The sequence below is a fragment of the Cervus canadensis genome, chromosome 5, assembly GCF_019320065.1.
Source record: "Cervus canadensis isolate Bull #8, Minnesota chromosome 5, ASM1932006v1, whole genome shotgun sequence".
In the NCBI taxonomy this organism is placed as follows: Eukaryota; Metazoa; Chordata; class Mammalia; order Artiodactyla; family Cervidae; genus Cervus; species Cervus canadensis.
The window spans coordinates 68,051,882-68,072,228 of NC_057390.1; the positions used below are offsets into that span (position 1 = coordinate 68,051,882).

Here is a 20,347-nt window from a genome sequence, read left to right on the forward strand (position 1 = left end):
TTTCCTTCCCAATATACTATACTTATCATTTTAAAATAAGAGTTCATTGATTAAGAGTTGTTCTTACAAAGTTAAGTCATTTAGTCCTGTTGTAGCCAAGTGTTGGCAAAACTGCCTTTGTGAGTCTTTTTCCTGTTTCTTTCTAAATATGCATGTCAACCTGGTAGATTTATATAAACTTTCAGAGCTCTCTTTCCCTGTCTTCAATGCAGAAACCATGATGCTCTTTCTCAAATATCTTTAGATAACCCGCACCCTACTCAAAGTCCCTCTGAAATTTAATATCCTTCCAATTGAGACTTTCCACATGAATAATTCTTTTAGTGCTCTGGTCTCATTTAATAAACATGTACTTCTTTATCAGCTACTGTGTGGGGTATACAGACCTTAGAGATCTCAGGGATACCACCCCTAGAGTTTTACAGTGTATTATTTCAGGAACCACAGATTTGATTGGATATAAATAATCTGACTAACAAATTCCCTCATGTCTTGAAATCCGAATTTCTTCCTTCATGCTGTTCTTAGTGCATTAGTAGGATTCGGGCTCTTTATATGATGATACTGCCCAATGTCCATAAATATAACATAAAATCCACCTTCAGAAAGTTCACCTTTTTTCTGTAAAGAAGCACAATTTATCTTCCCTTTCCCCTCACCCATCTTAAGAAGAAGGACACAAAAGAAACCAAGAGCTACACTAGTGATGTTGAAACTTTACAGAAGATGGGGCTTTCATAAGATGAAAGGAAGAAGAGTCAGAAGTAGAAATGATGTGTGCCAAGACAGACTGAAGGATGCAACTTAAAATAACTCACCCATGGGTTTGTATTCCCTTATAAACAAGTTTTTTAGATGAACTGGGCTAAAGGTAACTCCTATTCTATCTGAATAAAATCAAGTTGCCCAAATGTGACCTCTGAGTCATGAGAAAGGAAGAAAACTATTCTAAGATCCACAATATAGTTCATGGTATGACATGAACTATGTCATGTTTGGCATGACAAATGCCAAACTATGGCATGACAAATCAGGACAACTACGATGACATTTGTCTTTACATTCAATAGTGAAGAAATGTGCTTTAAATTATCACTTATTTCAAAGAGTGAAAATCCAATGCAAATACTGAAGTCATATCCAAGGTGAATAGTCTTTAATGAATGCTGGTAACAGGAATTTAAAATTCCCACTGTTAAGACACACAGAGAATAAATAACTGGGCAACAACATAGTCTAAGTCAAAGGGCCTAAGTCAAAAGAGCCTTGAATATCAAAGCCCAAAATAAAACAAAGCACTCTGATGTGACTCTGAAGACTTAAGCATGACTTCAATCACAATGCGGGGGAAACTTCCACTAATGCATATACGTGCATCAGGGACAAACCAGACAAGATTTACTAGTGATGTCAAAGATCACTCGTTTTTGCCCTAGACCAACAAAATGGAAAGGGTCATTTCAAACTGCTACCCAGCACTTTTAGGAACTGCCAAAGTTTGAAAGATTTTTGTTCTTTCAAAGGAAGAAAGCACTGATGGATAACAATAGTGTACTTCCTGGCCTGAGGAAGAGGGAGATGGGAGCTCTCTTGTTGCACTTCCTAGAGAAGGGTGCCAGCTGCCTTCTGCAGACTGAGATCAGATTGCCAAGAATTCACAGAATAGCAGTTATGACAGATGACCTAAAACACTGATCTGGGGCAAAGAGGATGTAGTGCAAACCACACAGGAACTGACAGGAAGTCAGCCCTTGGGCTGGCACTGACACATTTAAGAAGGCTAGTATTCCCAGACCTTTGACACCCAGTTTCATCATCTTCCTTTGTAGGAAGAGTTCCATCAGATAGAATAGTCAGAAAGATCTTGGACAAAGCATCTTGAGGCCCATTCCTATTTAGTAACAGTAAGTGCCCCCTGCCTGAACCAGAGGTTTCCTCACGTGTCAGAAGTCCATCAAAGATCCTATGGCACTTACTTGACCAAAAAATCACATGCTTGCTGGCACACACCTTCGTTTTCTCAGCCATGAGCCCACAGAATGCCATAAATGATTCACAGGCTGTGATGATGGTAAGAATAAAAACTAATATTTGGAGTTCACCAAATAATGAGTCATACTCCTGGAAGAAAATAAATCCTTGTAACTGGCAGCCCTATAGGACGAAATTTTCAAAATTGTTTTTAACGTTAATATTAATTCCATAAAAGTTGGCAAAAAGAAAACGATTGAGAAACGTGATATTTGGTTTGCTTACGCCTTATAAAAGTCCAGTTCATGCTCCAAGAAAAAGAATGAGTAGGATATCTATTACCTATTCCTAGACTTGCCTTCTGGACTCACTGCTGCCAAGTTACTCATTCTCCCACACAACACTTTCCATACTAATTTCAACCCTTAAAAATTAAAAAAGAAGCCTTGCCTTCTTTGCACCCAAATGCCAAAATGGAATCTTTTAGTATTTCACCTTTATAAAGGGAATGTTTGAAAACAGGCCTCTCTGGCTGTGACATCAGTGAGTTACTGAGGCCTCCAAGGGCCGGAGGAAACATTCCCAGTCCCTCGCAATGCTGCCTACTCCTACGGTACAATCTGGCAATGGCCAGGGACCAAGTCTTTAAAGCTGTTTTATGGTATTTAACATATGGTCATAAATTGCTCAGTGCTCTAAAGAGGGGCTAAATTTGCCACCCCTATTGATGAGAAATGTTCTTATTTATTTAAATTTAGTGGTAAATTGGCACTTCTCCAGATGAAGGGGTTTAGGCGTAAGTACAAAGGAAGAACTAACTAGAGATGGAGTTAGAACTTTTCTATACACTGAATGCAGCCACATCAATTCAGGTTTACAGCACCACTATCAAACAGGGTTTCTCATACAGAGTGACAGTAACAGGGAAAAGAGTCTAATTTCTAAGGCCCAGGGAGGGAGAAACTATAAATTTTATTCAGACTGCATGAAAACTTTTTTAAAATTCCTTTCTCTTTCTCCTCAAGCTAACTCTCTTCCTGTGTCCCTTCATCTCCCCAAAAAGTTAGATGTATGTGGTCTTCACCTGAAATCCCATATCTGTAAAACGCTCTGGAACTTCCTAAATCCTCCTGCATCTACCTTCCTATTTTGCCATATTTTTGGTTAACTTGTTTATTTTTTTTTAATGGTTCTAATTCCCCATCACTAAAGACATGAACATACTAAAACATTTTGTTCTCTTCTTTTTACAACCTCGCCTGTAGCCAAAAGCAGAAAAAAACAAGAATTTTATTTATTTGTTTCTGGTGGGGTGGTTACTAATGATATTAACATGAATGGCATCAAAAGGGAAATGGGAAGGATAAAGTCACTGCTGGTTTTCTTTTTTATATACTGATATAGAACCTGTAGAAGAATCAAAAGATTTTGCTTGATTCTGGAAATGTGAAGAAGGCTTTCAATAAATTTGAAGTTTGACAGCAACCTGGGAAAAGTATTAAAAGGGCTGTTCTATGAAGAGTTAGGCTGCTTATATCAGACAGAAGTCTCACTTTTTAATTCAGTAGAAACAGAAGAGTCATATCTACCACACAAAGAAGTATATAGAGACTGATTATTAAGAACCAACACATACAAGTTAATATAAATGATGTCACATACTAGGAAATTTAGACATGGTTCATATCCTTTGGGAGAATGGAAATGTCAGGTTGGTTTATTTCTCTGCCTTGGTTCTTGTCTTGTTGTAACAAAGATTTGGTATGGCAGAAGGTCTAATTACAGTTCAACTAGGCAGGATTTCTAGGCTCTTGCAGCAGTAGCAAGGATTTGAAACAACAGACTAGTTACAATTCAGTTACAGCTCAAGTAGACAGAACTTTTATTAAACTGACAGTAGATAATACACTCCTGACATGGGAGCAGGCAAACCCCAAAGGAGAAGCCAAGATCCCTCTTGGCTTCCCTTTTTATACTTCAACTCTTGGTTCTGGCCCTGTGCAAAACAGAGCCTGTACCTACTGCCAATCAGGAAAGGGAATACAAATAGCCATATGCTCAATGCCAATCAGGGAAGGGCTGTGTCTGGACACATGCAAATTAGGGCTTTTACATATTCATCCAGGTGGGCCTGGACTGAGAGTTTTGATTGACAGTTGCAAGTTAATAACAATAGGTTCTACTGCATATGGCTTTCCGGTAATTCAGTCTATTATAACCAGATGTATGTATGTATAGAATATTTATGAACCTTTAATGGGCTCCAGGCTGCCTAAGGTTACTTGAGGATATAGCTGTATATCAAGGGCACATGTGACCAAGTTGGAGAAACCCCTGTGGTTAGTTTGTATCCACTGCATGCCTAGGGAGCAAATGCAGGAGTTGCAAGTCTCTGTGGCTATTTTTGTAGCATATCTGTGAGCTCTCCTGGGTGTGTCTGGGGTGGGGTTTAGAAATCAGCTTGCATCCTTTCCAGCTAAGCCAACCCTTGTTGCTCATGTCTAACTTTCTACCTAACAGAAATATGAAATCTCAATTATTTCCTCTAAAATAGACTAATGACCCAATGAAAATCAATGGAGGTCAGCAAGCAGAAAATACCACCTAAGAGAGTCCATGGGGTCACAAAGAGTCGGACATGACTGAGTGACTAACACACAAATCCTGCCATGTAACCTACAGTGATCTGGAGTACCTATGCCATCTGGAATGCCCATCAAATGTCCCAAAAGGTCTTATACTACCTTCTGCAGAAATATCCTAGAGGTGAGAGCAGTTGAATGTACTTAAGGATCAAAATTATGAAGAAAAAGGACTAGTTCAAAACAAACAGAAGCACATGCGGGCCCTCCATACATTTCCATTAAGAATGTGACTTCTTGTTCAGTTGCTCAGTCATGTCTGACCCTGCAATCCCATGGACTGCAGCATGCCAGGCTTCCCTGTCCTTCACTATCTCCTGGACTTTGCTCAAACTCATGTCCACTGAGTCAGTGATGCCATACAACCATCTCATCTTCTGTTGCGTCTTTCTCCTTCTGCCCTCAATCATTCCCAGCATCAGGGTCTTTTCAAATGAGTTGGCTCTTCACATCAGGTGGCCAAAGTACTGGAGCTTCAGTTTTAGCATCAGTCCTTCCAATGAATAGTCAGGGTTGATTTCCTTTAGGATTGACTGGTTTTACCTCTGTGCTGTCCAAGAGGCTCTCAAGAGTCTTCTCCTGCACCACAATTCCAAAGCATTAATTCTTCAGGGCTCAGGCTTCTTTTACGGTCCAACTCTCACATTCATACATGACTACTGGAAAAATCATAGCTTTGACTATACAGACCTTTGTCAGCAAAGTGATGCCTCTTCTTTTTTAATACACTGTCCAGATTTGTCATAGCTTTTCTTCCAAGGGGCAAGCGTATTTTAATTTCATGGTTGCAGCCAATGTCCACAGTGATTTTGGACCCCAAGAAAATAAAATCTGCCACTGTTGTTCCATGTAAGGTTCTAGCTGGCTTCCTTTAATTCTTAGGTCAGACCAGAATTTTAAAGTCTCTGCTTTATCTACTCTGAAAAACTTCAAGTCCCTCTTTTCTGATATTAAGACACTATTGCCAGAGCCATAAGCTTGCCAAAAAGGGGAGTGGGGGGAAATTGCCCAAAGATAATTAAGGTAAGCATGTATTGAATTGACACCAACTTTGTATCCTCACAAGAACACTACACATTTACCTAGACAGTCCAAATCATAACCCATAAAACAAGTCACAACAATTTTAAAAGGATGTAAATCATACAAAGTATGTTCTCTGACCATAGTGGAACTAAATTCAAAAATCACTAAAAGAAAGATATCTGAAAAATCGAGAAAATTCTGGAAACTAAATGATATGTTTCTAAATAACCCATGGGTCAAAAAAGAAATCAAAAAGGAAATAAGAAAATATGATGAACTAAAATGAAAACATAACATATCCAGATTTCTGAGACAAGGCTAAAGCAGTACTTAGGTAGTAATTTATAGCATTAAATACTGATAGTAGAAAAGAGAGACCTCAAATCAGTAACCTCAGCTTCTACTTAACAAACTAAAAAAAGAAGAGCAAGAAAACTCAAAGAGAAGAAAGAAATATTAAAGATCAGAATAGAAATCAATAAAATAGAAAACAGAAATATAACAGAGAAGATGAATGAAGTCAAAAGCTGTTTCTTTGAAAAGAGAAAATTAAAAAGTCAGCCAGACTGGTTAAAAAAAAAGAAGAAACAAGTCACCAACATCAGGACAAACAGATGTGACATCACTGCAGACTTTACATATTTTTTTAAAAAGAATATTATTTTAAAAATTATGTCAATAAATTCATCAACTTGTTTGAAACAGACAAATTTCTTTAAAGATACAAACTACTGACACTTGAAAAGTAGTAGATGACCTAAGCCTTTATCTATTAAGGAAATTTAATCTGTACTTGAAAGCAGTTTCACTGGAGGATCCCATCAAACATTTAAGGAAGAAATAATATGAATTCTTCAGAAACCATTCCCAAATACTGAGGAAAATGGTTCACAATTTTCCTTCATGATTCTTTCACAATTCATTCTATTCTGAAATCAGTTTTGCTATGATGCTAAAACCAGTAAAAAGTATAAAAGAAACTACAAACCAGTATCATCCATGAACATAAATGCAAAATTCTAAACAGTTTTAGCAAGTTGAATTAACAACATATTAAAAGGCTAATACATCATGACCAATTGGAGTTTATATCAGAGATGCAAGATAAGCTGAATATTCAAAAGTTAATCACCATGTTAGTAAAATTTTTTTAAATCACATGATCATCTCAAGAAGAAAGTATTTGCCAAAATACAATATCCATTTTTTGTTTTAAAACAAAAACCTCTCAATTAATTAGGAATAGAAAGGAACTTCTCAAACTGATAAAGGGTATCTATGAAAAATATATAGCCAACATTATACTTAAGGGGGAAAGACTTTACACTTTCCCCTAAAATCTGGACATGGCAAGAATATATGCTCTCATCACTTGAATCCAACAACATGTACAAAATTATAGTCAATGCACTAAAATAAGAAAAAGAAACATGGGGGGATTGTATTTTCAATAGATGAGCAATAAAGAGAAAAAGAAAGTTAAATATTTGTACTACAAATTAACATCAAAATATGAAATATTCAGAGATTTATTTAACAAAATTTGTATAAGACCTGTTCACAAAAACTATAAAATACTTAAAGAAATTAAAGAAGACCTAAATAAATGAAGAGGCTATCATTTTCATCCATTGGAAGACTCAATGTTATTAAGGTCCAGAAATCAACCTCCAGATTCAATGCAGTCTCAGCAGGATTTCTATAGACACCTGACAAACTGCTTCTGAAATTTCTATGGAAACAGAAATAGTAGAAGTAGTAGGACTTCCTGTACCTGATTTAAAGATTTACTACAAGGCTGTTACAATCAAGGCAGTGTTATAGTCACATAAGAACAGACATAATAAGTGGGATACAACGTAAACTCCAAAAATGGGCCCACACTTGGTTAACACAGATGTGGTCAAAGTTAACCCAAAATGGATCAAAATGTTAAAGATAAAGGTATCAAACTTCTAGGAGAAAATCTTTAAGAACCTCAGGTAGACAAAGACTGCTTAAACAAGAAGTCAAAAGCATAAACAATAAAAGATAAAAACTGCTCAATTGGACTTCATCAAAGTTAAAAACTTTTGCTCTTAAAAAGATACCATTAAAAACAATGAAAAGAGAAGCCACATACTATTAGAAAATATTGACAAGCTGACAAACAACTTCTTTCCAGACTATATAAAGAACATATAACTCAACAAAAAGACCAACAATCCAATCAAAACATTGAGCAAAACATTTAAACAGTTAAGAAAAGACATATGAATAGCCAATATGCACATGAGAATGCAAATCAAAACCACAATGAGACACTACTACACATCCACTAGAATGGATATGATTTAAAAGACCAATAATATCAAATGTTGGTGTGACTATGAAATATTCTTGCAAATTGCTCATAAGTAGAATGCAAAATAGTATAATCACTTTAGAAAACAGTTTAACCATTAACAGAGTTCACAATACAGCAATACCACTCCTAGATATTTACCCAAAAAAATGAAAAAACATATCTCCACAAAAAGATGTGAACAAAAATTTAATAGCACCTTTATGAAAATTAGCCAAAAACTAGAAATAACTCAAATAACCTTTAACTGATGAATGATTAAAAAAAAAAAAAAACTGTGGTATATCCATACAATGTTCTATCATTTGGCAATAAAAGGAACAAAGTACTGATATAAGGAATAATATGGATGAATCTCAAAAACATTAGGCTGAATAAAAGAAGCCATACACCAAAAACTACATAGTATATGATTCCATTTATATGAAATTCTAAATTAGGAAGAATTGTTTTACAATTTCAGAGAGAAGATAAAGATCATGGGTTGGGGGATGATGGTGAAAGGGACTGACTTAGGGAGGAAAGAAAATGTTCTATTATCTTTGGAGGATGAAAATCTTCTACACTTTGTAGTGTAGTTAAATAGCTATTTATAACTGCCAAAATGTATGGAATTGTACATTAAAATGGGTATTTTGTTTTATATAAATTATACCTCTATAAAGTTAATACAAAAATGCGGGATATAAATTTCTATCCCAAAGTTACTGTGTGATTAAATGAGAAGATGTATAAAAATAAGTCTAATACTCTATAAAATATATGCTCAATAAGTCACTTTCAACAATTGTATCATTTTTAATAAATAATAATTAGCATCAAAACCAGATTTAAACATATACAGTTAGCTATAACTAAGTTCACTTTACAAAATTTTAACAGTTGCTATTCTTAAAAATTCTTCTAACATTCCATGAATTCCAAGGAAAAAACATTCTGAAATACCAAGACAAAGGAATCCTCAAAGTTTAAGGGAGCGTTAATGTCTAATCCACAAAATTAGCACTTTTTACTTGCCTTTCAATGAGCATTTTTTAGAACAGTCACTAAATCAAAGGTGACCTGCCTCCCTAATTAGTCGCTAAAAATACCTTGAATGCTAGATAATAATAATCCTTAAGTAAATGAATCTTTTAAAAAGATAAAAATAAAGTAAAATGAACTATGCTACCAAGGAAAATTATAATGCTTCTCAGCATGATGCCAAACTAAATCCCTGGACTGCACATCCAACTTTTTACTTAGCGCAACTGTTACAAGTCCTAGTAAAACTGGTTCACTCCTCCTCTCCTTGCAGGTGATCCTGAAGACAAGAACAGTGCTGGCCGAGGAGCCTCGTAGAGAGGGCAACCACTGGAGAGGCAGGCTGGTGAGCGCGAGTGAAGAACCAAATATGTCACAGAACTGTCAGGCCATTTTACTATTTCTTTGGTCCATCCTGAAAGTGAAAGTAAAAGTTGCCCAGTCATGTCTGACTTTTTGGGACCCCATGGACTATACAGTCCGTGGAATTCTCCAGTCCAGAATACTGGAGTGGGTAGCCTTTCCCTTCTCCAGGGGATCTTCCCAACCCAGGGATCGAACCCAGGTCTCCCACACTGCAGGTGGAGTCTTTACCAGCTGAGCCACAAGGGAAGCCTATCTGAAGTGGGTAGCCTATCCCTTCTCCAGGGGATCTTCCCAACCCAGGAACTGAACCAGGGTTTCCTGCATTGCAGGCAGATTCTTTACCAACTGAGCTATCAGGGAAGCCCTACTGAAGACTAAAGGGCTTCCCTGGTGGCTTAGACGGTAAAGAATCCACCTGCAATGTGGGAGACCTGGGTTTGAACCGTGAGTTGGAAAGATCCCCTAGAGGAGGGCATGGCAAGACACTCCAGTGTTCTTGCCTGGAGAATCCCATGGACAGAGGAGCTTGGCAGGCTACAGTCCATGGGGTCGCAGAGTTGGACACAACAGAACAATTAAGTATAAGCACTGAAGACTAAACAGTGTGAACAAAAGCAGAAAGAGGACAGGCAGGATATCTGAGAAGGATAACAAGCAAATCATTTGTACAGGCTTTTGACTTGGACTGTCATCAGCTGAGGTCCAACAAGGGAGCCCATGGAGGGGCTGGAAGGGCAGATTGTGACAGCCTTGAATGTTGGGCTGTGGGATTCGGCTGCTAAAATATTGAAGGGAAGAGGGGAAAGATTACGTGGTTAACATTTCCCAAACAGATTATTTATTGTAAACAATACAAGAAATTTTTCACAAAATAACACTCTCATCCCAACAAAACTGCCAACAGTTGTAGCCACAGCAGCCAACCTTTGGATGTACCAAAGTTCAAAATACAAGGTATGAGAACAAATCTAAGGAAAGTGCAAGATTCTTTTAGATATATCAACAGAACCTTAGTATCTCCTTCAGCTGATACAACAAACTTCTTCACAACACCACTGAGACCTTCTGATGCAACCAGTTTGGGGTTTAGTTTCTGTTAGATGGTCATCAGTATGAAGACCTTGAGTGTCTCTACACAGTACTACATAAAGTGAAGTCTTAGAGGACAAAGAGGAGGAAGAGAGTCTTCTGAGTTTACTATGCTGACTGGCTAAGACAAAGTAATGTATAATAGACCTGAGATGAAAGAAGCACATACACACACACACATAAAGCAGCCAAACTACTTGAGACAGAATCAAAAATGAAGCTGAATTTCAAGATTCAGTAAAGCAGAAATTCTGGAACACTATTTGCAATTTGCCTATAAAAAGTTTTGTATGTGTCTGACCATTGTTAAATTAAATGGTACATTCTACTGAAATAGGAGCTCTGAGATTGATTTCTTTTTGTTGTAATAATTTTCAAAAATAAATTTAAATTTAGTGATGTAGTATCAAAGCTTTGGAAATGAACAGTAATTTTATACTGTTCCTCTGAAGACACGGAAGAGATAATATATTATTCAAATCATTATCTTTTTTTTTTTTTTTCACTTCTTCCTGTGGAAAAAAAGCTTTTCCTCTGGGAAAGTCTTTCAACTTCAAAACCTTTGGAGATAAATTTTTTGGCATGACTTCTTGACTCTGTCACAAATGGCTTTGAAATATTCATCATTCCTCTCGGATGATAAACAATGGCATTGCTTCTGTTGCTAAAGACAAAGGGAGAATGTCTCTAGTTTCACTTGGAAGCTCTTTAGAAAGAACTCCTGAAACAGTGTGATAGATAGGTTCCTGGGTACCTGCCCAGCCCATGCTCACTTTGTGTTAAATTGGCCTCTAGTACCCAAGCCAAGACATTAACCAGAACTCTTGACCATACGACTGAATCACAAGTGAATACCCAACCCAAGATGCCAATTAGACCCTCTCTCCCAGGAATTTAGACCATAGGCTGTCTCTGCTGGCCATGAGCTTAGTCACCATGTCCTAGGGGGGCACAGGAAGTCATTTCTACTCCCTGTGAGGAGAAACAGAAATTTGGTGGAAAAAGAGTAAAGTGGGGACATATGTATACCTATGGATGATTCATGTTGATGTATGGCAGAAACCAACACATTAGAAAGCAATTATCCTCCAATTAAAAATAAATAAATTTTTTTAAAAAAGAATAAAGTGAATATGATGACAAGAAAATATGCTAAAGGACAAAGACACTCAAGAACACAGATACTGACTGGTTACTATCGTGCCCACCATCCTTCCAGTCCCTACAAGGCCTGGTTATACTTCCTGCCCTTGGGCACCATGGAATTTACTTAATTCCTTATAAAGACAAACAAACAAACTCCTTAGTTTATGTTTGTTCCAATGGGTTTTTATAACCAAACAGTCCCTGATTAAAACAAACTGTCAGTATGAAAAAATAGCAATTTTAAACCAAAAGATAATTTCATATTTGAAACCAATGTTAGGAAATCTTTAGATTTACTAGTCACAGATTTGCTTTATAAAACTTAAAATATTTCCATTATCTCTCTTTATAGTTATAAAATAGTGCTGTTCAAAAAACCTATAAAATTGAGAGTATTGCAGGATTCTGCCACTCCATCAAACCTCATCAGTGTTATATCCAAAGAATGAGTATGGTTCATTCATTTCACAAACATGTATTTAGCCCCTCTAAATGCCAGGTACAGACTGGAAATAAAATATGAGATACAGACTGGAAATAAAATGATCAAAATAGCCTCACTATCACCCCATTTAAATAGGATACACCAAAGCACAAACACAATAATTTCTTCAAGAGTTAAGTGTTATAGAACATGACAGTTATTACAAATATGAATACATGACTCTCATCTTCCTCTGTGAATTTTGCTGTAACTTTTGAGTCATTTCAGTGGCACTATCCTAGACCTTAATATTTGTTTTATTTAAATCAATTTGATCACTGAAGAGTCACTTTTCCAATCCTCTTTAAGTAAGGACTAGTTATTTCTTTTACAATCATGCAGTTCAAGGGACTTCTCTTCAATTCAGATATCCTTTGATATTTTCTATGAGAATCTTACACAAATTGGCACCTCTTTCAATGCCCAACAGTTTTCTCTTCACATTAAAAAGAGCTGAGGAAACATCATTCCTAGTGCACGATAATCTTCTGTGTTTTTTTTTTTAATGTCTGTTACTTCATTATACATGTGGATAATTCTTAGGAATCAATTCATAAATTTACAGGTAGAAATATGCCCTCTCCTTAGTCTTTCATTTTCACTATTATTAACTGCAAAGCTTCCTTTATTCAGCTTCCTTTATTCCAGATGAAACATTTATAGAAGAACTATTTCCTAGTACATAAAACATTCCAAAATATAAAATTTAGTCACATATTATTTTCATTAATCTGCTTTAAGAAGGCACAGTAAAATATATAAAGAAAATGGAAACAGATTCCAAATCTGAAAAATACTGTATGTCCTTCCTGTTTTCTGAATTGTTAAGAGCAATGTTCCAATTACAAATTCCTTGTGTAATAAATAACTTCTAAAGATTGAATTTCTGTTGGCAAAAGGCTGATACAAGTAACAGAATGTCACATTCTTTACTACACCATACTTCAACCAACAAAAATCTGAACACTAAGATTCAAAAATTCATTCATGCATTCATCACATTCCTTCAATAAATATCTAACTGAGTATCTTTACAGTGCTAGGGACTGAAGATATAATTTAATAAAATAGACAAAAAGGTCTCCATCTCTAACTTTGCTGAGTTTAAAGTTATGTAATAAGTAAACTCCAAATACTTTGATTCAGCCTTAGTTAAAAGTATAGTTTAAATCACATACCACAAGTTTTCAATGAGAACTGTTAGATAAAGAAGCTGTTTACATTACCACTACCACTGATGCATCATGATTCAACAAACTCCGCTTAGAAACGTTTACTGTCAGCCCTCCATATTCATGTGCAACCCACGAGTATGGAGGACCGAATGTACCATGTCATTTTATCTAAGGGACTTGAGTATCCATGGATTTTGGTATCTTCAGGGGCTTCTGGAACCAATCCTGTCGATACCAAGGGATAAACTGTATAAAATACTGTAAAGAGATTTAATTTTGAAATAATTTAAATAAGTACAGTGACAAAGAGAGAAACTTTAATTGCCATGGCCTAAAAGTTGCGCAAATTAAGGAAAGCAAAATAACCTTGCTATACAATCACTGATATTAGGTGGGCAGAGTCACAAAACACCAGTCCAATAAGTTCAATGGATCTTTACTTGAATTTTAACTAGGTATTTGAAGGGTTTGTTCATCTGTTTTGATTTTATTTATATAAATTTTTCTAGTTCATACTATCAGAGAGCAGTAACTTGTTTCAAAATTTATGCAGTTGGTTTCATTTATTTTGATGACTATCATATTTTAATGTCAACAGATATTAAAAAACAATTTCCATCTGGAAATCTAAAGAGGTTTTAGTTTGGCCTCCATATTGAAGCACTGAGGCACCTCAAAGGGTATCAATTTGAGAGTTTTTCAGGTAATTTTTTAAAGCAAGGTCAAACCCAAGAGAATAAAGGTGAATCCTACAGTGATAACTGCAGGAGCAGGCCTGTAAGGTAATCAGTCAAGCAATTTACAGACAAAGCACAGACGGCAATTACAGATTTAGAACAGACAATAAGTTATCAACTTTGACAATGCAAAAGGAAAATAATAGAAGACAAAAATTGGGAGGTGAAGGAGGACAGGGGTTAATATCATCATCTTACAAAGTGAGGAGCCAAAAGACACCGTCTCTGGCTGCTGCTGCTGCTGCTGCTGCTAAGTCCGGCTCTGTGCGACCCCATAGACGGCAGCCCACCAGGCTCCTCTGTCCCTGGGATTCTCCAGGCAAGAATACTGGAGTGGGTCGCCAGTTCCTTCTCCAATGCATGCAAGCATGCTAAGTTGCTTCAGCCGTATCAGCCTCTGCACGACCCTATGGACCATAGCCCACCAGGCTCCTCTGTCCACGGGATTCTTTAGGCTAATGTGAAACTAAAGAAAAGCACACTAAGTGAGCATCATTATTGCACAGAAATTTTGCTTAAGAAACAACAGCGGTAACTGTGTGCCAGGCACTTACTAAGAATTTTTAGGAGCTGTTCATTCAACTATACAATACAATGCTTTAAATGAGTCTTTGGAAAAAAAAAAAAAGGAACTTCCCTGGCAGTCCAATGGTTAGGACTTTGCCTTCCAATGCAAGGAGTGGGGGTTCCACCCATGGTCGGGGAACTAAGATCCCACATGCCTTGGGACCAAAAAATCAAAACATAAAAAAAAGAGAAGCAAAACTGTAGACTTTAAAAAGACTTTAAAAGTGGTCCACATCAAATAATCTTTCAAAAAAAAAAAAAAAACTGAAGCTACAGGGTAACCAATCAGTTCAATTCAGTCTCTCAGTCGTGTCTGACTCTTTGAGACCCCATGGATTGCAGCATGCCAGGCTTCCCTGTCCATCACCAACTCCCGGAGTTTACTCAAACTCATGTCCATTGAGTCAGTGATGCCACCCAACCATCTCATCCTCTGTCACCCTCTTCTGCTTTCAGTCTTTCCCAGCATCAGGGTCTTTTCCAATGAGTCAGTTCTTCACATGAGGTGGCCAAAGTATTGCAGTTTCAGCGTCAGTATCAGTCCTTCCAATGAATATTCAGGACTGATTTCCTCTAGGATGGACTGGTTGGATCTCCTTGCAGTCCAAGGGACTCTCAAGAGTCTTCTCCAACAGCACAGTTCAAACGCATCCATTCTTCGGTGAAAGCTTTCTTTATAGTCCAACTCTCACATCCATACATGACTACAAGAAAAACCACAGCTTTGACTAGACAGACCTGCATTTGCAAAGTAATGTCTCTGCTTTTTAATATGCTGTCTAGGTTGGTCATAAGCCTTTCTTCCAAGGAGCAAGCATCTTTTAATTTCATGGCTGCAGTCACCATCTGCAGTGATTTTGGAGCCCAAGAAAATAAAGTCTCTCACTGTTCCCTTGTTTCCCAATACAGGAACCAATACTGGTGATATAATTACAACAATGCAACTTTATAAGATGAAGATGACAAGAGAGAGAACCGGTACAATGAAAACAGGCTGATACCTCATGCATCAGTGCAGGAAGTCAAAAGGCAGCAACATCTAAAACTAGTAAGCCAAGAAAGAGAGGCATGAGCGTATTGCTTAGGTATATGGAGGTCATCCCCAGGAGAACTGGACACTGAAACCATTTTTTTTTAAGGTTTTAAGTGGTTCCTTTGAGACATAGGTCTAGGATTGGAGAGAAATGGGACAGAGGACCACTGCTTTCATATATTAGAAAATGTCTGAACTACTTACATTTTTCCCCATGTGAATGATTTACTTTGACCATTTCTTTCAAATTTACTTAATAATATTTTTCCCCAAAAAAGTAGCAATCCGATATGTCCTACTATCTCAGTCAGGTGAAATTCTTTTCTATTTTAATGGTTTCTAGAGAATGAACTAACAATAAAAGGTTAACAGGTCAGCACGTCACAAATTTTTCAGTTCATGTTGCAATCGGTAAATTAATATAGAGTGATTCTACAAATATTAAGATGTGGCCTTTTCTGGCCTAAAATGGCAAAACACACAATCCATGGTCTGAAAGGTACTGCTTACCCATCTGTCCCACCTTCAATATCTTTGTTCTTTATTCCTCTTTGTAAGAAAAGTCAGACTTTCATACCCTGTTCAGTTCAAGGGAAAATTTCTGATGAGAGTACTGATACTAACCAACCAAAGCGATCATCATCTCCATCATCACAGGCTACAGCTTTAGTCCTGGTGATTACGGCAGAGAAGTGCTGACGCAACCTAGGCAAGTGCTGCAGATGGTGGACTAAATCCAACAGGAGGTCTTGCATATTATTCACCAAGGTCACAAACCAGAGTTTCAAGAGCTCAAGGCAGCCCATACACACATTTGGTTTGGCCTACCTAATGCTGGCTCACACTGTAATTTTCAAGAAGTGGCCAATGTCTAAAACTGAGAGAATTCAAATAAAAATACAGATTTCCACCTTTTCTCAATAAATCAGTAAGGGTAACCACTCAAAACTGGGTTGAGTGCTCCAATTTGTCACCCCTAGCCTATGTCCCTCATTCATGTTACCAGTCTGGCCTTATAGTCATTTATATTTCTGATCTTTGCTATAAAAGATAAAACACGTGCATGTCTACTGGACCACAACTTACTGTCTGCCAACTGTCTTACTTTGACTAGAACTAGGACTGAAAGACAAATTTTCAAAAAGTGGTAAATCCATAAGATATCTGATTGATATCTTATGAGATAACATTTAAAAGCCAGAAATAAAAACACTAAAGCACAAAGTCCAATAGCTAGCACTGTAATCTACATTTTCAGTAAAACAGTCATCATTTACTTACATTTTAATGTCTCTCCAGCATATGGTATATGCAACTTAAATCGGTCACAGTTGGGTCCAGGAGTCAATGACGTGCAGCTTTTTAAAAAAGAAAGAAAAGAAAAGCATTTCTCAAAACCCCACATATTTATATTTAATAAAGTTAATTAAAAGTAACCTTACAGACCAAAGATTAAAACACTGACTTATAGACCAAAATAAAAGTGCTTAATGGTCATGGAGGCTAAGACAAAATAAGACCTGTGCTCAAAGAAATAATTCATTTATCTCACAATAAAACCTATATGCCTTCTAACATTAAATACCAACATTGCTTCAGCTACTTCTCTCAAAGAAGTGTATCTCAACTTTGAAAACAGGTACATGATCCAAAACAGGTCTATAGTCTTTGATGCCAAGAATTGTAAAAGAAGCACAGTTTTATGGTCATATTTTATATATAGACTCTTAGTTTTCACTCAGTTAGTACTAAAAAGAGCCCACTTTTGGCCTTTTTCTGGTACCAGATGGTTTTCTCTCTTTCCCTGAAAACAAGGCGCTTCCTCTAGATTTGGCACCCCATAACTTACATCTGTAGCAGAGCACAATGCTCTGCACTCAGTTTCAGATAAAATGCAAATTTAAAAGGGAGGGGGGGTGAGTTAGTCACCCAGGTCTCAACAGCTTGTTGTTTTTTTTTAAATCTATTACTTCGTAAAGTTATACAATGTTCTTTGTTCTTTACACAGATTTACTTTGTAAGCTATCTCTCATGATCTTCTGAGTCATAACTTCAACTGTGTAACAGCAATATTGGCTTCATAAATTAATAAAATATTAATATGAAGTCAGTTGAGGAAGTTGTATGTCTTCGTTTAGTCAAAAAAATAAGCAAAGCTTTTCATTGGTACAGTAAGAAGGCTAAATTTTTTCATAACTCTAAAACTGCCTATGAAACATTTCTGAAAAAGAACCTGCATAAGTGGTTTAAGGAAAGGAAGCACTGTTGGAACAAACGTACCACTTCCCTAGATGGCCACTGTGAAAGGCAACCGGCATTTGAAACTAAATTTGAGAAGTGCTGACTCTAAAAACACTAACTCAGAGCTCATATTAGATTTACTATTACTTTTTCCCAAAACTCTGTGAATGTGAAAGAGAAAAGTAGACAAATTTTAATGTATTTAGCATAAACCAGACTGAGTGACTGAGTACGCACACCAGGTCGAGTATTCCTCTTTATCCTTAGGGGCCAATAAAAACATTAGCTTATAAACTAAACAACAAAGCTGCACTAATAATTACAGAGTAACTTACTTTAATTTTTTTTTACAAGTTTTAAGATCACAGTCTCCTTTACCTTTCAACATAAAAAATTCTTTGGGGCACATTTTATTGAAGGTACTAAAATATCTCTCTTATAGTATCTTTTCTAGCCTACAACATAGTAGTTCTTTGAAAACACTCATGGAAAACACTTAAACACTAACATTATAAAATATGAAGTATAATCTAATGACAGAAATTACTCTACAAGCAACACTAAGAATTTTTTTCTCTTACATTATATTCAACCATGTTTTTAAATAATTTAACAAATAAGCATACAATCAAGTGTCTTTGGAGGCCTGAAGATCAAATCACCTACATCACTTAATGACTGAAGTTATTAATAGTACAGGAAATCCTCAAGATTAATCTGATTCTAATTTGAATAAACTCATCCTTCTACAATGTGAATTAAATTTTGAAATAATTACAGTCACTGTGGTGCCATACTCTATATTATTCACTTTATGCTTAAACCAGGACTAGGAAAGTGTCTTTGTGCTCTGCCCTTTCACCTTCCTCCCTTTCTACTTGAATGGCTGGTTCCAGCCACCTCAGGGCAGAAAAAATACATTTCTCCATCGGATTGATTCACTCACTGATTCTTTTCACTTAGATAAGACTGACTGAACATTGTTCCACGTCTTAGGAATACAGGGTGGACAAGATAGACAAGAGCTACAGTCTCATGATACTTACATTCTGGCAAGGGAAGGAAAAATGATTAAAAAGAGAGAGAGAGAGAGACAAATGTACAAAGATAGTTTAAGATTGCTAAATGTGATGAAGAAAATAAAACAGTGAGCTGCAATAAAACGGGAGCCACACGATGCTGGAAGACTGGAAACGACCCTTGGAGGTGGTGAAATCCGAAACCTGAATAACGCAAAGGGGCCAACTATGCACAGTTCTGGTGAAGAGCATTCCAGGCAGAGGAAACCGCTGGTGCAAAGGCGTGAAGGCAGGAACAACTTGGGTATTTCTGCGGGAAGGAATCTTGCTAAGTCTGGGCAGTGCAGCTAGAGCAGAGTGACTGCAGGAGATCAGAACAGCAAAAGATCAGGACAAGAGATACACAAGGGACAGACCACGCAGAGCCACGGAAGTGGTGGCGATTAATTCAGATTTTATTCTGAGTACAAAGGAGGGTTTTAGGAAGAGTATTGTTATCTGAGTCTAAGTTTTTAAAAGATTATCCAGTACACTATATGGAAAAGGGGACTATGAAAAGGTGAACCAGAAACCAGGAAACCAAAGAAGAATCCATTACAGGCAAGAAAGATGCTGGGCCCTTGGGCTGGGGAAACAGCAGGGGCGATGGAGATAAGAGGATTTACTCAACAGGGACAACTAGGAGAGAAGCAAGCTGAGGGAGAAGGGAAGTCAAGAGCTGAAAGTCAGCTGACAGCCAATTCTTCCTGGAAACAGAGGCAGGTCTGTGGGAGGGCCAGACAATCTAAAAGAGCCACTAAAGCTGCACACACACAAAAAAGAAGATCGAAGAAAAACTCATCAAAAAAGAGCCCTGTCTGATGTTGGAAAGATCACTTACTTGAAGTGGGGATGATGGCAGGGGTAACAGTCCTCAAGCAGGACTATACATGGGTTACATCAGCTAGTCTCCAGTTAACTGCAGGGCTTCAGTCTGGCTGAGAGGTATACACAAATTTGGGGCCAAGAACCAAGCTGTTCAAGGAGCAGAGAAGAAAGGCTAAGCTGCCTCCCCCTCCTAAACAGCACTCAGCTCCTCCTCCAAGGAAACGTTAAGCAAATTACTTAAAATATCTTGTTATGCGGTCTTCCATATTTCTTAGGATAAACAGCTTGATGGGAAACAAGCCAATGTCATCTTACCTAATGGTTCGTTTAAGATTAAACTGTTTCCCCTTTTTAAATTACCTCAGTCTAAAACTGGTTTTGGTCATGTTATTTAATTTACTGTGAAATTTCAAATCATACTCAAGGAGGCCAATAGTTTTTCAATTAATAAAAAAAAAGGTTTGGGTTAAAAAATACTGAAAAACACAGATAAAAAGAAAGGTTCCACGTATGGAAAAGAAAGATCTGTGTGCAATGGCTGCAAACAGCAGCCTCCTTGGTAGTGTATGCAACCTGTTGCCTGTACAGGGAGCCCTAAGGGACCTTGGAGACAACTC

General features: G+C 37.1%; 1 protein-coding gene and 1 non-coding gene across 4 annotated transcripts in view; one reads left to right on the plus strand and one right to left on the minus strand.

The window, feature by feature from the left end:
- Positions 1–20,347, minus strand: part of BABAM2 (BRISC and BRCA1 A complex member 2) — a 399,480-nt gene that overhangs the window by 337,372 nt on the left and 41,761 nt on the right. For all 3 annotated transcript variants that reach the window (XM_043469051.1, XM_043469049.1, XM_043469050.1), the window contains exon 3: positions 16,885–16,961. In XM_043469051.1, coding sequence (XP_043324986.1) covers positions 16,885–16,961 — 77 coding nt within the window. The remainder of the gene's footprint in view (positions 1–16,884; positions 16,962–20,347) is intronic.
- LOC122442774 lies at positions 20,207–20,346 on the plus strand. Its single transcript, XR_006269762.1, has one exon. It is a non-coding gene; the product is annotated as a small nucleolar RNA SNORA70 (small nucleolar RNA).